The following is an 18,943-nucleotide window of genomic DNA, read 5'->3' as shown; positions in this document are numbered from 1 at the left end:
AGCCAGAAACATCCTGCCAAGGTCTGACCTAAGTCCTTCAGGACACAGCTATTGTGAGACAGGTCCAAACAGGAAGCAGCTCTTACCTTCAAAGGCCACGGTGGGGTGCTCGCTCAGGGTGCACAGCTGCTGCTCACTGCTGGGCTCACTGGAGACATCCTGGGAGCTGGAGAGGTGGAACACCAGCAGCGTGAGGCTGGGCAGCAACAGCGAGACAGCCAGGGGGCCTGCAACCACCATGATGGGCCCCTCTGCGGTCCTAGCTCCGGGAGGCAGACAGGGGAGGAGACCTGCAACGTAAACACTCAGTCTCACCAAGTGCTTCCTCCATCTGGGCCCGCCGCCCTCACTTTGCTTGTGGTTGTCAGTGGCCCCACAGGGTTTGAAAAATAAATTTCTATTGTATTTATGTTACCCAGGATTCGCTCTGCTCTGGTAAATCCAAAGATATAGATCATCCCCTGAAAGCTAATTTCCCTTGTAATAGTATTCTGTACAAAACTGACAAATTATAGTGCCTTTTCTATTTATGATCCCAAATGGTTTAAAATTAGTTTTAATGATAAAGGTAGTATCTTAGGGATTTTAATAAACGGAGCTGAGGCCATGGGTAACTATTTGTAAAAAGATAAATCTGGATCCATAACTCATACTTTATATACTAGGAAAAATTCCAAATAGACAAAAGATTTCAACGTTGAGGCTAAAAATCATAAAAATACTAGAAGAAAATTCTGGCAGGATCTTCTGTACCTTGGCATGGGAAACCATGATTCAAAATCCAGAAACCATCAAAGATTGATAAATCTGACTACATTAAAATCACAAACACCTGGACTTCCCTTTCCTCTCCCCCAAAACAACATCAATCAAAATCATAAGGGAAATGACAAACTAGAAAAAATATTTGCAATTCATATCACAGACAAGAAACTAATATTCCTAATATATATAAAGAACTGAAACTGCCCTTGCAAAAACTATGACAGTGCAGGAAATCTGACCTAACAGACTCCATCTTGTTTCTAGCCTGCAAGTTGCCCTTGGTCATTCCTGGGCCTAGGCCAAGCTAACTGTGGAATTTAGTTTACAATTTAACTTCGAAGCAAAGAAGATTACAGCCCCTTCCCAAAGCAAACCACCTCCTTACTTGGGGAACAGACCTTTGTAATACTAACAAGTTAGCCACAAGGTAGGAAAGTATGGCTCACGAGTCATTCAGCCAGATGTCACAAGATTCCTGATTGCTCCTATACATAACATCATGATTGTAAAACCTGAGGTTGGTATTCTAGGCATTTTTCAGACACTGCACTCTGTTGGATCTGCTGGTGCCACCCAGACTGGTAAATTGGTTCATCTGATCTGTGATCCCCTACCCAGGAACTGAACTCGGCACTAGAAGAGGGGCTTTAAGTTCCTATGATTTCGTCCATGACCTCAGCAGTCAGCACTCTCCACTCCCTAACCCCACTGCTCCCCAAACTATCCTTTAAAAAACCCTAACCTCTGAATTCCGGGGGAGGCCATTTTGAGTAATGATAAACACCTGTCCTTCTGCTTAGCTGGCTTTGCTTCTATTAAATTCTTTCTCTATTGGAAAAATCTGCTCTTCTCAATGCATCAGCTTTTCTGGACAGCGGGCAAGGTGAATCCATCAGGTGATTATAGAATTTCTAGGAATCAAGAAGGAAGAGACTAACAATCCAGTAGAAAAATAGGCAAAGAATATAAATACAAACAGGGGCTTAAAATATGAAAGACACTTATCCTCACTCATAATAAGAGTAACACAAATTAAAACAGACTGAGATATCACTTCTCATCTATTGGTTTAGCAAAAATCCAAGTTAGATGCTGCAGTCTTTCGGTGAAGCAGTGGGTAGAGAGCAACTACCATATACTGCTGTGGGGGTCGGGGTGTGCAAGACGGCACAATCCCTGTGGGGTTATCCTGGCAATATCTGGCAAAACTGCCCGTGTAATTACCCCTTGACCTAGCAAACCTAATTCTTTGCATCTACACTCGTGCTTCTCAAAGTGTGCTCCACAGACCAGTGTCGATTCACACACTGGAACAACTCCACGGTCAGAGAAATGCAGAGGTTTGAGAGTCAGTGTTTAAAAATCTTTACAATAATTTGACAGAGTAATTTTCAGTGTATTGAATCTAATAAAAAAATATTCAGGCTTGTATGTTGCATGCTTCCTTTCAATTCATTTCTCTAGTAATTTACTTTTATTGAATTTTACATAAGTATCCATCTGTGACAGATTATAAATTAAAAAATCAAACCTGCTTCTTCACAGATAGTTGAGAGGCAGAAACAGACCACAGAGGTACCCGCACACGCGCAAAGTGACTTACGCACCAGATCGTTCATTGTGTCATTCTTTGAAAGAACAGAAAGGCAGGAAACAACCACATATCCAGAAATAGGAGACTTCCTAAATAAACTGTGGTGTATCTTCACAATGGAATATTATGCAGCTATTGAAAACTATGAAGATTTTCTCTATTTATTTTATTTCATTTTTAGAGAGACAGGGTCTTGCTCTGTTGCCCGGGTTGGAATGCGATGGCACGATCATGGCTCACTGCAGCCTTGACCTTCTGGGCTCAAGCGATCCTCCCAGTTCAGCCTTCCTAGTAGCGGGGACCACAGGCAAGCACCATCGTGCCTGGCTACAGGGGTATGCTCTGTTGTAAGTAGAGGGGTCTTGTTCTGCGGCCCAGTCTTTCTCCAGGTTTTTATATGGAAAAATCTCCATGTATATTAAGTGAAAAAAGTAAGGTGCAGAACAGCTTAGTAGCATGCTACCTTTTGTGAAAATAAGAGGGTAAAAATAAGAGCATATATATTTATATTTGCTTGTATTAGCATTGATATACACTAGAAAAATAAACCCAAACTAATTTTAGTAGGTTACCTATAAGTAGCAAAATGGAAATCAAGACTTTTCAGTAAATACCTTTTTATATTAATTTCACTTGTGACCAGGTAAACATATTGGCTACTCAGTAAAGTTTTTAGATTTTAGGAACTTTAAAAAAACTAGTTTGGGTTCAGTAAAACTCCTGAAGAAGCCCAAACACTTGTCTGGAGGCCTGACTTCTCCCCTCTGAGTCACCTCCCACCTCCTCTCTCCTTCACTAGTCCATCCAACATGTCACCAAGCCTGGCTGACCCTACCTCTCTCAAAGGTCTCTGATCCAGAGTGATCTTCTTGGTGTCACTTTCTTCAACAATGAGCCCACCAACCCCTTTTCCTGACATTGACCCCTGTCCCCTCAAACAGGGCCACAGGGCTGGGGAAGAGAGATTAAAAGGGCAAGACCAAATCTCTGGAGCCAGACAACCTGAGGCCCAATCCCAGGACTCTTCCTTGCTAGCTATGTGACTCTGGGAAAAACACTTAACCTCTCTTTGCCTTAGTTTCCTCAAATTGGGGATGATAACAATATCAACTTATTTAGCAGTTGTGAGGATGAAAGGAGTTATTACCTTTAAAAGGCCTAGAACAGTACCCGGCAGACACTGAGCAATCAACTAGGCTGAGTTATTCTGGTGCTCTGGGGAGAGAAGCACAGGGACTGGCGCATTTCCTTTTGCCCTCTGATTCTTGTGCTGGATGCCCTCTGTCTGCACCTCCAAATTTGCCCTGGCTCTCCTCCTCTCTGCTCTGTGCCTGGGAGGTGGATGGATGTGGGGGAACTGCATCCAGGGAGGCCCTGCTTGGGTTTGGCCAACAGAAGGAGAAGACAGCAGGGTGAGCACAGCTGCATCCCTGGACAGACCAGAGCTCCTCTGCTTCTAGGCTACAGAAGGAAATCGATCCCTCCATCCTCCCTTCAGAACTAGGGGTGGTGCCCCCTCCTTGGTTACCAGACCCTGGGTACTGCACAGGGAGTTATCCCACATGGTTCCCAAATCCCCTTCCTACACCTTTGTAAACATTTCTTTTATTAAACTGCCCTCACATTGCCCCATGTGAGTGTGCCGTCTGTTTCCTGGGGGCTGACTGATAGAGCACCTAATTAGGGATACTCAATGCATTTGCAAAGAGCGGCTTTTTAGCCCTTCACTGGGGCTTTTCTCCTGTTAGCCCCTAAGGGCATCCAAGGTGCCAGGACAACTGCCCTCCCCTCACTATTCCCCACCCTCCTGCTGACCTGTGCTCCCTTCCCAGGCCTCCCTGCCTCCCTACCTCAGGTCTGATCACCACCTTCAGAGCCCCAGGCCCTCTACATGGCCAGATCCCGAGCTCCAGGGGCCTGAATTAGGAGCACATCCTGGGTCCCTTTTCTTACCCTGAACCCCAGGCCTTAAGGTACCTATGTTCCGCAGCAGAAGTTCCATTCTTATTCTGATTTTTATGTAAATATGTCCTTCAAGTCCCTCCTGAATCAGTAATTACTAGATTAATATTACTGCATCAACCTGAGCACTAGCACAGCACGTCTGTCTGCTGTTTCAGAAGAGAAGGGAGGGACAGGACATGACGGGTGGGGGAGGGATGGAGCAAGGTCTGGATCTGGGATCTCCTCTACTCAATTACCTTCCCTCCAGGCCAGGCAAGAGCAAGGCGTCCAGCTTTGCAAATTTCAGGACAACTGCAGGTATCATATGGAAAAAAGAAGAGTGGTCGGTCCCCATATCACTGAAAATATTACGGGGTCTGAGACGAGTTCCAGACTTGGGAGGTGACTTCCCAACTCCCAAAGATTCCCCATCTGTGGAAATCATTTCTCCCTTCATGGTCAAAGGGGTAGGCCCCAGCAGCCTCAGATGTACCATGGGGTCCCCATCCCAGCCATACCTGCTTGTACAAGGATGGTCATGTGATCAAAACAGACAAATCAGGTATCTCCCATGGCAATGTACGTGTGTGTAAACTCCCAGGTCAGGTCAGTCTATTAGACGAAACTGGAATATGTAAATGCGGGCCCTGTGGGGTGGTCATCCTTTTTTTTTTTTAAGACAGGGTCTCACTTTGCCATCTAGGCTGGAGTACAGTGGCATGATCACAGCTCACTGCAGCCTCAACCTCCCAGGCTCAAATGATCCTCCCTCCTCAACCTCCAAAGTAGTTACAGGCACATACCACCCCACCTTGCTAATTTTGTGTTTTTTGTAGAAAGAGTCCACTGTGATGCCCTGACTGGCCTCGAACTCCTGGACTCAAGCTATCCTATCACCTTGACCTCCTTAAGTGCTGGGATTACAGGTGTTGAGCCTAGCTAAGTAATCTTCTTCTTCTTCTTCTTCTTTTTTTAGACCCTGTCTCTAAAAAAATAAAGGACGTGACCTTCAACCATATGCTAAGGTAGGTGGAACCTGGGATGCTGAAGATGGAAGCAGCTCTTGTCGCTCTGCCTTCAGACTCCTTTCCTCTGCTTGCTGTGTCTCGTTTCCTTCTCTGCAAAATGGGGAGAATAATAACACCCAGCTCACAGTTGTTGTGGAGATGAAATAAGCTATTTTGTTTAACAGGCCTAGAACAGCATCTGCCACAAAGTAGGCATGTATAAGTGCTATTATTATTACTGTTGTTACGGAATAATACACTCCTAGCTAGTTTAGGCCCTTGCTTTTCACATCTCAATTATATTAACTAAATATACTTCCTATCCCATACAATTTGGTTTCTCATACATAACAACCAACTACTCCTAAGACAAACATAAATTTTTATTTCTAACAAGTCAGTCTGATTTGATGTTAAAATAATTCCAGAATTCCCCACCAGCAGTGCATAGCCAATCCAATCATCGCTAGGGTTGTATAGTATCATAGCCCTGAGCTTGGGAGGCTGCCCTATCTGGTTGCAAACCTTGGTTTCATCACCTGCAAGATAAGGTTAATGGTTTCTTGCTTAGAGGGGATGCTTCGATATACCCAGAACTAAGTCTGGCACCGAGTAGGCTCTTTATGAAATCCATTCATATTAATTTACTAGTATACATAAAACATTCCACTAGTTACCTAAGTGTCTGTTCCTTATTTACACAATACTTCACTAAGCATTTACTGAACACCTACTATGTGCTGGACCCTGTATAAACAGCAAAGTGGGGAGGAGGGAGGTTCATAAGACAAAAGCATAGTCCTTGCCTTCAAGGAGCTTGCAGTCTAAAAGAGGAGAGGAGACAGGTCCCCAGTGAGCAGAGACAGTGACCTGTGGCCGGGGTCTGGATGGGGAAGGGGGCACAGAAGGCCTGTGCCTTGCCCTGCCTTGGGCCTGCTTGGCATTGGAGCTGAGGCAGGGTGCTCTAGCAGCGGGGGAGGGGAGATGCAGCGCCAGCCGACTCCTGCTATTTTGGGAAACCTTCAGCAGTGAAGAAAGCATTTTCCCAAATCTTAGGCCAGAGCTGCTCTTGCCTTCTTCTCTCACGCTGCCGCCACAATTCCCTGCGGGTTCTGGGTTTGGGGTCACTCTAACGGTGCCTGGAGGCGTGTGAATGCACATGCATGTGTATAAGAGAATGCACGCCCACGCACACCCCCCTGAGGCCTCCCTGCCTTGTATGGGACTTCTCCCGGGCTCATTTTCCCAGAGCAAAGAGTAGGAAGAGGGTTCGCTGAACAAGGGGAGGGAGTGAAATTGGCTAATGGCAGTGAAGAAGCGCAGAGAAGTGGGGCGAGAGCCAAGGCTGGAGCAGTCAGGAGGCCCCGCAGCTGCAGAGGGAACCGCACTCTCTGCTCAGGGGCGAAGGATAACGGAGACAGAGGCGAAGACAGTGTGTGTTAGAGCTGAATTCCCCACAGAACTCAAACTGGCCTCCCAACAGGGGCCCTCCCGCACCCCGCATAACTGTGCCCTCCCCCCCCCACCCCGTTGCCAGAGAGGGGACTGCCCAGACCACTCTGGGGTTGGGGGTGGCGGCTGAGTTGCCGCACTGAGGACGGTTCCATTCAGCATGGAGATGCATCGGGCCGGCCCTCCTGCAGGGTCCAGCAAGGTGGACGCATGGGTAGAGCAGCGGCAAGCAGCTGGTGAGAGTGCCCTAAAAGGGAAAAGACGCCCTGGGAAAGTGGGTGACAGGCTGCAGTGGGGAGGGCGTTTAAGAGGCCTCGTGTAGAAGGCGGAACTCTCTTGAAGGAAACAAGGGTGGAGCTTCCCCAGCCATCGGGGTGAAGAGCATTCCAGACCGAGGGCACAGGAGGGGAAAGACTTGACCCTGGCCCATCATCACCTGACGATCTGGAGAAGCTGGCGGAGGCAGGCTGAGAGATGGATGAGTCTCGAAAGGAGGACCGAGGCCAAATCACAGTGAGCCTTGAGCGCAAACCCAAAGTTTCAGGAGGTTTTCTTCTGCTGAAGAGGAGGACTTCGGATAGTTTGGGATAGTGGAAAGATGTGGTTGGATCCGTTCATGCTTTGGGAAGTTTGGTGGCAGTGAGCAAGGGGACAGGTGCATTAGAGCAGGCCATTTGTCAGCAGGGCAACTCTAGACATTGGGAAGCTGGTCTTTCACCCAGAAAGCAGCTGGGTCTCAGCCTCATTTGCACCCTTGCGGAGAATTCCCCAACCCAACTGCAGGCTTCGGCTCCAGACAGATGCAGGGAGACTGAAGGACCCGGTTGGAAACCATGTGGCCCACAGGACCACTAAACTTCAGCCAACAAGGAGCTCCTCTCCAGTATAACCTCAGACCTCTTTTCTTTTTAGTGAAAAAAGCCATGAAAGAGTGTAATCAGGAAGAAAAAGACAATATGCCCTAGAAGATGAGGGCCTGGGTACAAATGCTTGGAGCATATTGGCAGTGTCGAGGCACTGGGCTAAGTAAGCTCTTTCCCTGCAGTGTTGCAAGAAAGCTGAGAGGTGCCCACATGAGCATCATTCTCGAAGCTGAGGCACTTCCCAAGGTCCCTCTGCGACTGCCTATGAAGCTGGGATTTGAATCTGAGACGGTCTGCTGCACAAGCCCATGCCTTGGGCCACTATACTACACTACTAAGCCCCAGCCCTATCATTGCATTCCACAGCCCTGGCTCCATGTGCACTCTCCAAGCTCTCCAAGCGGCCCTCCCAGTTTAATTTGGTTTCCCAAGTTGGCTTCCTTACTAGGGAGAGCGCTTTCGGTGATAAATTATTAAGCTGTCTTCCTGCTGCAAACCAGCCTCCTGTGAGTTGGGGCTTCGGGAGGCAGTTTTTCTGGGTTCTGAACGGCTCCAGAGTAAGAAATTCTAGAGGTTCCAGATGGACAGCGCAGAGTCTGGAGCCCAGAGCCCAGCACAATGACAGGCACCTGGCAGCTTCCCCCAGCCCAGGCCTGACAGCGAGGGGCCACAGCGGTTGGGAGAGAAGGAGATGCTTCCCTTAGTCCCCACCTCCAGCTCAGTCCATGAGGACCTTCGGGGAATGGGGTTCAGGCCGGTCCTCTTCCCTGGATCCCCTCCATCCTTGACTCCATTCTAAGTCTCCACTTGGCTACCTGCCTGGGAAAGGGGGAGAAAAAGAGAAGGAAAATAAAAGAAGAAGAAATAGAGGGGAAACCAAGAGCAGGGATGAACGTGTACTGTCTGCAGTTTGGCAGGGAGGGAAAGGCATTGCGGGGGCAGCTCTTTCCTGTCCCTGCCCAGGGCCACTGAATATGGTGGCCCAGCGGTGGGCTTCTCCTTGGAGGCAGTGAAGGCATCTTCCCACCCACCCACCACTTACCACTTGGGGGGCCAAGCTTAGCCCAACTCAGCACAAAGATAAGATTGAGATGCAGATGCCTTCCCATTGCTCTGAATAGAGCAGATTGGATACGGATTTTCCTCTTTTCTTCCCTATTAGACCATCTGGGAGACTGGGGCCCAGAGGAAAGGTTGGGACCAGAGCAGGGATGGGGAGAGGGAGGAAAACCTTCCTAGCACTTTTCAGCTCTAAAATCTGGGGATGAGGGTATGGGAAACCTCTCCTACCCCCTGCCCCCTTGCCCTCTCCCAGGGAAGTTCATTCCCTGCCCCTGCTTTCTGCAGTCTGGGCCGAGTTCTTCCCTCCTCCATATATTCCTAGAAGCCTCCAAGTCATGCATGTATCTCTTTAGTGTTCTGTCAGTGCTTCCTGCAGTTCCACCTACATCCCTCCAGCTACAATGGGGAAGACAGAAAGAACAAGGTGATGACCGAAAGTTGAACCAGAAGGGCTCTGACAGATCACATGGTTAGATCATGTACTTCATACAACAGATCACTGTACTTCATAGATGAAGAAACAGGATGGGAGGAGAGAGCAAGACTGAGTAGGGAGCTTGTGGCAGAGACTAAGCAGTAGTAAGATTAAGTAACGGTGACAGCAACAATAACAACCATGTTATGTACCCGGAAGTGTCCTATGCTGTTTATATTATGCCATTTGATCCAAACAATAACCTTGTGAGACGGGTATCATAATTATCCCCATTTCGTACATGGGAAAACTGAGGCACAGACCAGTGAAATAAGTTGCATGAGGTCAAACTGGTAAAAGCTGGATTCAAACCCAGGCAGTCAGGCTCAGGAGTCTGCCTCTTACTCGATGCCAGCATATCACACAGGACTCAGCCATTTAGAAAATAACATTATTTGACATAGCCATGTGGGTGGAGCCCAGGCCACTCCAGGGAATGTTTGCAGATGGTGACAACCTCTTAAACATGGTCTATAATCTGCTGTATTTGTGATCATGGAGACTGGACTTGCTCCTACGAACAGAGTAAGTCAACACACGGTAAGAACTGAAAACAAGAATATCACAAGGATGTTTACATCACTTGAGAATAAGAAGCGTGAACATTGTGAGGGCAATTGTGTAGGAGAGAGGCATGTGGATGAAGACAGACCAAGTGTATGTGCAGAGAGCCCACAACCATTGGGGAGAACCAGGCCGCTGCCTCATAGAGTAGCAGTGTGGTTTAAATCAAATTAAGGTGAATAGCATGGTTCATGCCTTGCACAGATTAGTATTACAAATGGTGGTGGGGGTTTCACTAAGGTAATATGGTAAGTAGGATTTTGTTTCTTATTTGCCAAACATTCTGTAATGTTTCATTGTTTTTGCAAGGAAAAAGAAAACAAAGGGGACTTGCCTACTTTAATTGCTGAAATTAAATGCTAAGGATGTCACCAAACGCAAATCAAGCTTATCTATTCATTAGAGCAGCCTCCTTTCCCTCCTCCCATGGGCAGGCTCTCTCCGTGGAAACATTTCGCTATCAGATGTTCAGTCTCTGCATAAAATGAAAACTGCATTTGAAAATATGCCCCCAGCTCAAAAACAAACAGCAAATCCAGCTAAAGGCCTGGATTTTCTTGGGATTTCCAGCACAACTTTGGTCGCTCAGCATAAACCTTTGTGGGGAGGGCCCATTTCTACTCAGTTTCCCCAGTAAGTTTTCTCATATCCAGAGAGTTCGTTCTCCTGTAATTCGGCGCTCCTACAGAGCTGGGTGGTGGTGATAGTTACAGGACCATGTGAATGTACTTGATGCCACTGAACTGCATACTTGAAAACAGTTAGAATGGGTTGGTGGGAATGTAAAATGCTGCAGCCGCTATGTAAAACAGTCTGGCAGTTCTTCAAAAAATTAAACATAGAATTACCATATGATCTGGCAATTTCACTTCTGGGTATATACCCACAAGAACTGGAAGTAGGATATCAAAGAAATATTCATATACATGTTCATAGCAGCATTATTTACAATAGCCAAAAGGTAGAAGTAACCCAAGTGTCCATCCACAGAGAAATGGATACCCAAAATGTGAAAGATCTGTACAATGGAATATATGATTCAACCTCATAAAAGAAGGAAATTCTGACACACACTACCACATGGGCAGCCCTTGAGGACATTATGCTAAGTGAAGTAAGCCAGCCACAAAAAGATAAACACTGCACGATTCCATTTATATGAGGTACCTAAGTAGTCAAATCCATGGAGACAGAAAATAGAATGGTGGATGCCTGGGGCTGAGGGAAGCCAGAGTTATTGTTGAATGGGTTTAGAGTTTCAGTTCGGCAAGATGAAGAGTTCTGGAGATGGATGGTGGTGAGGGGTGCATACTACTGAACCGTGTACTTGAAAAGGGTTAAATGGCCAACTTCATGTTATATATATGTTACCACAATTTTTAAAAAGGAAGAGCTGCTCAAATACGGTGGACTGAGGTCCTAGGAGGCATGCTGATGATGCCTCAGATGAGGGGGTCTTCTCCCTGCTCTCCCTTCAGTCTGGGACCCACTGCAGCCCCCTCACACTCCCCTGGGCACACTTACCCCTGACCAGTGAGGGAAGCCAGCCCCCTACTCTCCATCCACACCTTAGTTGACGGGCTGGGGTGTCAGGTGGCCCGGGGACGAGGTGGTGGGCAACAGGAGATGGAGTGAAACCACAGCAGCCGAGAGATGCAGGCCAGGCACCAGCTGAAACCACTCACTAAAGGGTGAGAAATTTTGGGTAAGTCATGGATACTAGGCAAAAGAGATGAGGCCAGATATGAGGTCAGACTGCCCCAGGGACTACGTGGTTGCTGCTGTGTTTGTTTCTTGGTGCTGCTTTAACAAATCACCATAGTAGTGGCTGGAAACAAACGTTTTTCTTCTTTGAGGCAGGATCTTACTCTGCTGCCCAGGCTGGAGTGCAACGATATGATCACAGCTCACTGAAGCCTTGACCTCCTAGGCTCTAAAGATCCTCCTGCCTCTGCTTCCCAAGTAGCTGGGACTACAGGTTGCACCACCAAACCTGGCTAATTTTAAAAGGTTTTTGTAGAGATGGGATCTCACTATGTCACCCAGGCTGGTCTCAAACTTCTGGCTTCAAGCAATCTTCCTGCCTCAGCCTCCCAAAGTGTCCTCCTCTCTCTGAAGAGATTACAGGCATGAGCCAGGCCTAAAACACACATGTATTAAATTATGCCTCTATAGGTTAGAAGTCTGACATGGGTCTCAGTGTGCTAAAATCAAGGCATTAGCAGGACTGCATTTCTCTCTGGTGGCTCTGGGGGAGAATCCATTTCTTTGCCTTTCCCAGCTTCTAAGAGGCTGCCCACATTCCATAGTTAAAGCCAGCTGCATTGCAATCTCTAAGCCTTCTTCCACTGTTACCTCTCCTTTGGACCACAGCTGGGCAAGGTTCTCTACTTTTAAGGATCCATGTGATTATACTGGGCCCATCTAAATCATCCAGGATAATCTCCCCACCTGAAGATGCGTGACTCAATCACATCTGCAAATTCCCTTTTGCCTCGTAAGGTACCATATTCACATGTTCTAGGGATTAGGACATGGACATCTTTGGTGAGCCATTATTCTGCCTGCCACACCCACCCTGGGGACTCACGCTCAGTGGTTCCCACATGGCAAACACACTTCTGGCATCCAGAGACTCATTTGTGACTGAATTTCTAAAGAAAGAGTAGCAGCCAGTAAATGGATCCCGGCAAGTCATGGCCACATGGTCTCAGGGAAGAAGAAGGAGCTACTGCTGGAGGAGTATCAGGAGCCGGACATGCAGGCCAGTGGGGCTGCGGAGAGGGAGGAGCAGAAATGTGGAAATGACAGGCACAGGAAAGGGGAACAGGGTTCGTCCCGTGAGAAAGAGGATGGCCACAAAATGCAAACGGGAGATTGTGGAAAGGCCTTGCAGGTGACCTGCATGCCAACAAAAAGAAATTCATCAACACCGGCACACACGGTGATTATTAATCACTTCCCAAAAGGATTTTCCAAAGTGTTCTTTAAGTAATGAGTTCCACTGTGTTCTTAAAATAGGATTTACACCCAATTTTTCGGTAACACATAAAGGGATGCTCGTAAATCTATGGAAATGAAGTGAGACCAGTAACATCTGCTGCCTGGCTTTCTGTGCTGGTCATGTCAGAGGGAGAAAGAAAGACCCACAGACTGGGGTGATAGGCTCAGACTCTGCCCCAGCTCCCCCAGATCCCTGACCCCCCATGAAAATTATCCTATTTAACGCACACACCATCCTTACTCTCATTTCACACATGTATAAACTCAGGTTAGAGAGGTGAGGGAAAAGTCGCAACAGGTGAGCAACAGGTCTGGACTAGCCCAAGGGCTCTCTGACCCCAAAGCCCCATTCCTTTGGCCACTCACAGAGAGCAGAGACTTTTCAGGGTGGCAAAGAGTCGTGTGTGTGTCTGTGTTGGTCACAGAAGCTGCATTCCTCCTACATACTCATGGAGATGAGGAGACAGCATGAGGGGCCACTGCTTACCTAGTGGGTCATTTCTGGGATGCTAATGAAACTTTCAGTTAGAGACCAAGCCTTTCCTTCTACAGTTATTAAAGATAAGAATCTGAATAGCCTAAAAGAGGTTAAAAGGCTGTGATATAGGGTCAGGTATGGTGGCTCACCTCTATAATCCCAGCACTTTGGGAGGCCAAGGTGGGCAGATCACAAGGTCAGGAGTTTGAGACCAGCCTGGCTAACATGATGAAACCCCGTCTCTACTAAAAATAAAAATACAAAAATTAACTGGGCCTGGTGGTGGGCACCTGTAATCCCAGCTACTCAGGAGGCTGAGGCAGGAGAATTGCTTGAACCTGGGAGGCAGAGGTTGCAGTGAGCTGAGATCGCGCCACTGCACTCCAGCATGGACGACAGAGTAAGACTCTGACTCAAAAAAAAAAAAAAAAAAAGCTGTGACGTGTGATGTAAGAGGCTGATTTTTTTCTAAAGTTACTAGACATAAAAGTCTGAACGGCCTGAAAGAGGTTAAAAGGCTGTGATATAAGTGGCTGATTTCATGTCTTCCTGGGAGCCAGCTATAGCGGATGAGAAGAGAGACAGAGAACACGGGGCATCGGGAGAAGCAGAACATTTGACTCCCTTGGCTTTCTGGAAATACCACTTGGGCATCAAAACAGATCATATAGAGGAAGGTGCCATAAAAATATTGGACCCTGTTTCTACTTCTCTGTCATTACACAGTCTAGTTCTTTCTACCCTCTCAGTTAGCCCTAACTTTTCTTTCTGGTTCTTTCTCCCAAATGTGTGATTCTCAAAGATTCTGTTCTCCATTACCTCTTCTCTCACTATAGCCGATACTGAGTGGTCTCAGCCGCCCTTCCTCCCTCCCCAGGGTTTCCGCTTCCACCCCTGCCCCCCAGCTCCGCGGATTGCCAGCCCTTCTCTTCTGGACTCCAGACCGCCCAGCCGCCTCCATATCATTCAGGCATCACTACCGCAGCCTGCCCAAAATAAATTTGCCAGTTTTCTCCCTTAACCTGCTCCTCCCACATTCCTCACTTCTATCATTGGCCCTGCAATTTCCCCAAATATTCTGACTCACATTTCAGCATTCTCAGACTCTCCTCTCTCTCATCTCTACGTGCAACCTGTTAGTGAGTCCTGGCACCTGTACCTTGGTGGATCCCAACCCCAGATGGGATGGCAGGCGACAGGTGACATGTGAGCCAAGTATGTGGGGTGGAGGCAGAGGAGGATGGGAGAACATATGCTTCGTCTGGGTAGGACAGCTACCGGCTACCCTCTCTACTTTCTGCCAGCTAACTGTTGCCGTGTGAGGACACAGGCCCAGACCTGCCCATTTTTAAAGAAGATCTGCACATCTGGATTTATGTGAAATGTTGCCCATTTTTAAATGCTTGCCACCACTTGCATTTTTTTAAATCCCTACGTGCACCAAAAAAGCCATATCTCATCGTGACCTCTGGGCTTCGGTCTCTCTCCCACTGTTCCTTCTTTCCTTTCCTGCTGCCAGTATGTCCATGCCTCCCTCCTGGACAAGGGAACCCCCTCCTCCTGGGTTGCCCTGGCTGGCTTTCTCCCTTTACCCTTTGCTGGTCTCAGGGCTCCACTGAACAAATGTTGAGTTCTTTAGCTTCAGACTCAAGGCCCTCCAGAGAAGGAGAGAACGGTGAGGGTGAAGGAGACAGAGAAGAGAAGGCTGCTGCCACTCAGGGTGACAGAGCCATTAATTAACAGAGTTAAACATCTGGTGTTTAATTAACACTCTCCCTCCACTTTTATTCTCCTTTCCTTTAACTTCCCCAGAGGGACTCCACAGTGGGTGAAACTGAGCAGAAACCAGGAGAACAGTCTCCTGGCTGAGCCAGGGAGGGAGGGCGAGGGGGCTGGTGTTTGATTCCGTGTGCTGGAGGGAGGAGGACGGTAGGGTAGCTTTGTGACTGGCTTACTTCACTTAGCATAATGTTCTCACAGTTCATCTGAGGACAGGCTAGGAAGAAGCAGCTTGACGTTTCAGCAGAAGGGACTGTCCAGAAGTTCCTTGGGCAGGAGCTGGGGGTTGAGGTTCAGTGCCTGGGATTGTACAAGGAAGTCCCCAGCTCTCTTTGTGGCTAATGCTGTAATTGCATCCCTGATATTCATCCCCCATTGTCTTTGATAAGAAACTCCCACATTGCGGAGTGGCAATTTTCCCAGCCCCAGGTGAGACACTTGCTTCTTCAGGCTCTCTTGAAGTGAGGGGTGCCTATAAGCAGAAGCCTGCTACAGACTCTGGGAAAACATTTGTCTTCCTTGTAAGAGATGGACTCAGCGGGCACCAACCCCTTTCCTTGCTCCACCTTCCTCCCTGGCATTTGAATGTGATGTCTTGAGCCACAGCAGCCCTGTTTTAACCATAAGACAAGAGACAAGCCAAAAGGTCAACAGAATACCTTGATTGTTGAGCCAGTGAACAAAGACCAGCAGCTGTTGCCACTTCCAAACCGTCTTGTTAAGTGATTAAATAAATCCCCATGTTTAAAGTTATTGTAGGTGGTGTTTTCTGTTAGATGCATCCAAAAGCATTCCTAAGTGATACACTCCCTCCCCTAAAACCTCTTCTCTCCAAGGACATAAATGACCACTTGTTTAGTTAGAGTGGGGTAAAGTCGAGAGCGGACATGCTGCTCAGAGTGCTTCCCAGCCTGGAGGGCCCATGATCCGGGATTAGGATCTGGAAAGCAGACAGCAGAGTGGGCCATGGCTGCATGAGATGGGATCTGAGGGAGTCCTCTCAGAGCCGGCCAGACAGTGGGAGCTCAGCTGACACGGGTTTCTGTGAGTACATGAATGGTTGAATGTGCCACTTCTTGGCACAGGTGGCCCAGTGACAACCAGCTGGAAGAAAGGGACTCTCCAGCAGCTAGCGTGAATTTCTTTGATTCCAGACCCTTCTCAGAAGGCCATGCTGGAACACCTCTCCCCTTCAGAAGTTCCCTGCTCCTTCCCACTTCCTATGATGCCCACCTGCCCTCTTATTTGGCACTTAATCAAACCTTCCCATTTGCACCAAATATGACTCTTGGTTTGACTGCAAACCTGGGAGGCAGATACCACCATTCTTCTTCAGCCTCCAGGACCTACCAGTGTCTTGAACACTGAAGACAGTTGATAACAGTTTTTAACATTTGAAGTTGATGCTTTGGAGGGTGCAAAGAGGTTTGTGGCTTAAAGAGTTGCTCAGAGAAGAGCCCCTCCTAAAAAGAATAGTCCGCAGAAGTCTGTAGTACTGCCTGAAATTGTCCTGTTTGACATGGACTACTTTGACTAGCTGGGTCACCCTCAGTGAAATAACTACTCTGAGCAACAGTTTTGTGTAAGAGGAGTCATAATAATAAGACTCGTTTCCCAGTGCCATCATGAGAACCAACTCAGCCTGGAAGTTCATTGTAAGAATGTTTGTTATTATTATTTGAGATGGAGTTTTGCTCCTGCCTCAGCCTCCTGAGAAGCTGAGGTTACAGGCGTGTGCCACCATGCCCAGCTAATTTTCTATTTTCAGTAGAGATAGGGGTTTCTCCATGTTGGTTACACTGGTCTCGAACTCCCGACCTCAGGTCACCCCGCCTTGGCCTCCGAGTACTTTGAGCATTCTCCCAAAGTACTGGGATTACAGGCATGAGCCCCCACCACCCAGCCTTAAGAATGTTTATTATAATAAGGCTTTAAATACGACGAGTCTTGGAAGAATTATCCCAGCAATTATTCACTTTTGAATATAATCTTGTAGATTTTAGGGTGGTGTAGGACCTTAGATTTCTTCCGCCTAACTACCCCCACACGACTTCTATCTTCAGAAGTAAGAAAGGATCTTCTCGAGTTGAATTAATGTGGCATTTCCTAGGACAGAAGGAGTAGCAGGTGCTGTTGGTGCCCTCCCAGGGCCCCATTCGTGGGTGGGTGCACCCATCCAGAATTGGCTGTTAATGGTGCACACCTACAACCTTCTCCAGAGGCCTGCCCTTAACCCAGTGCAGACTCCTGGAGACTATATTCACCCCCATTCCAAGGCCCTTGGGCAATCACCAGCTGACAGAGGAATATAGAAGCCCAGCCCCCACGTCTCCAGGTGCAGCAGATTATGCGGGTGTCATTCATGTGCCAGGGCTCCTCGTGAGATCGTGGGATTGGGTAGCCTTGGCTTCTTCCTCTGCTCTACCCTGGTTCTTCAGGAGGGCACTCCCTGGTCAGTCACTTGCTCTAGAATCTCTGCTCAGGCTTTGCTTCTTCCAGGAAACCTGGCCTGAGATAGACCCTTAGGCCCTTTCTGCCTTCCCAGAGGACTGAGAAGGAGGTGGGGGAAGAAGCAGGCTGGTGTCAGGACCAAGCTCTGCACACTTCTCTTTTGATCCAGGGCTCTGCCCTCTCACTCTGTGTGCATGAGAGACCCGGGCCCAGGCCTCAGCCCACCCAAGGGCTGTGGCCTTGACCAGAGCTAGTATTTGTTCCTGCATCCTCCATGCTCGCCTGACCTCCCCAGCTACCCGCTTCTCTCCAGAAAATGTGCAGATCCTCTCCAAGGCCCAGCAACAGTTTCCCAGAAAACTGTAAATCCAAAAATCAATTGGTCTTCATGTCACCACATTATCAGAATTGGGCCCCCAGGAAGGTTTAGGCTCAGAGACTCACAACGTATTAGTGTAAAAAGGGCCTTGGGAGGTGATGTAGCTGCCCTTCACAGTTTAATTTGGATTATACTTCTGCATCTATGCCTGCCCCCTCTCGTTATAATTGTGATAATTATGGTCTGCTTTCTTCTCCTCTGAACGATTTACACAGGTGAACAGAGATGGAAATGCATGGATGCGAATCCCCGACCCCAGGCTCTTTCTTCAGGGTTTGCCTCCCTACGGCCAATGAACCTGAGTCAGAGAGGGCTAGTGGCCTTGGGGCGAACCTAGTAGTAAGGTAGGATGAGGGTCCAGCTACCAGGTGCTGTGCCCCTTAGATTGGAGGGGGGAGGAGCAGCTGTTTGCACTATTATGTACCCTATTCCAATGCCTGCCCTAACACTCCTGGAAATAAATTTCTTTCCAGTAGAAATGAAAGGGCAGTGGAAATCAGGTCAGTTTGGATCTTCCTATGGTTAATAATGTCTGTGTGGGCATCTGAGGTCATCCTGTCCATCCTCCAGGCTCCATGCAAGACAGTTCCTCCTTCAGTCCAGGGTAGCTTTACTCTAGCCACATCTCTTGGTGACCTTGGCTGTGTCTGGTACCCATCACTGTCAGGACATTCGTACATCTTTTCTGCTACATGAGCCAACATTCATCAAGGGTCCTAATAACTGCCATGGGCCATAAGTCTTGGGGCAGTTCATCTTCTTTCTCTTTGGGGAACCCCTACTTTTGAGCATTCTAACATCTTCTGTTCGCTTATCAGTGCTTACATCTGACTCCATTTTTCTCACTGATGATCCCCAACTTGTCAAATCCCATATACCAGGACTTGTGGTGAAAATACACAGGTTCTGTGCTCGAATAATTTTAATTATATCTAAGCTTTCTCATGTTCTTTTTTCCATAACAGACAGTGTGCTAATTGTTTTTCAAATGTGATCTCATTTTATCCTCACCATATGGCTATAAAATGAGCTTTACTGCCTTTTTTTAGATGAGGAAACTGAGGCTCAGAGAGGTTAGGTGGCTTGCCCAAGGTTACACCGGAAGTGGCAGAGCCAAATCTGCCCTC

At 47.8% G+C, this 18,943-nt stretch overlaps 1 protein-coding gene across 4 annotated transcripts in view; it reads right to left on the bottom strand.

Moving 5' to 3' along the window:
• SEMA5B (semaphorin 5B) overlaps positions 1-18,943 on the bottom strand; it is a 123,348-nt gene that overhangs the window by 40,496 nt on the left and 63,909 nt on the right. For all 4 annotated transcript variants that reach the window (XM_032267727.1, XM_032267730.1, XM_032267729.1 and 1 more), the window contains exons 2-3: positions 11,251-11,410; positions 87-290 (exon numbers count right to left, since the gene is read on the bottom strand). In XM_032267727.1, coding sequence (XP_032123618.1) covers positions 87-240 — 154 coding nt within the window. In that variant the 5' untranslated portion in view covers positions 241-290; positions 11,251-11,410. The remainder of the gene's footprint in view (positions 1-86; positions 291-11,250; positions 11,411-18,943) is intronic.

The sequence above is a fragment of the Sapajus apella genome, unplaced genomic scaffold (genome assembly GCF_009761245.1).
Source record: "Sapajus apella isolate SASKATOON/1434 unplaced genomic scaffold, GSC_monkey_1.0 scaffold171, whole genome shotgun sequence".
In the NCBI taxonomy this organism is placed as follows: Eukaryota; Metazoa; Chordata; class Mammalia; order Primates; family Cebidae; genus Sapajus; species Sapajus apella.
This window is presented reverse-complemented; position numbering and strand designations above follow the sequence as displayed.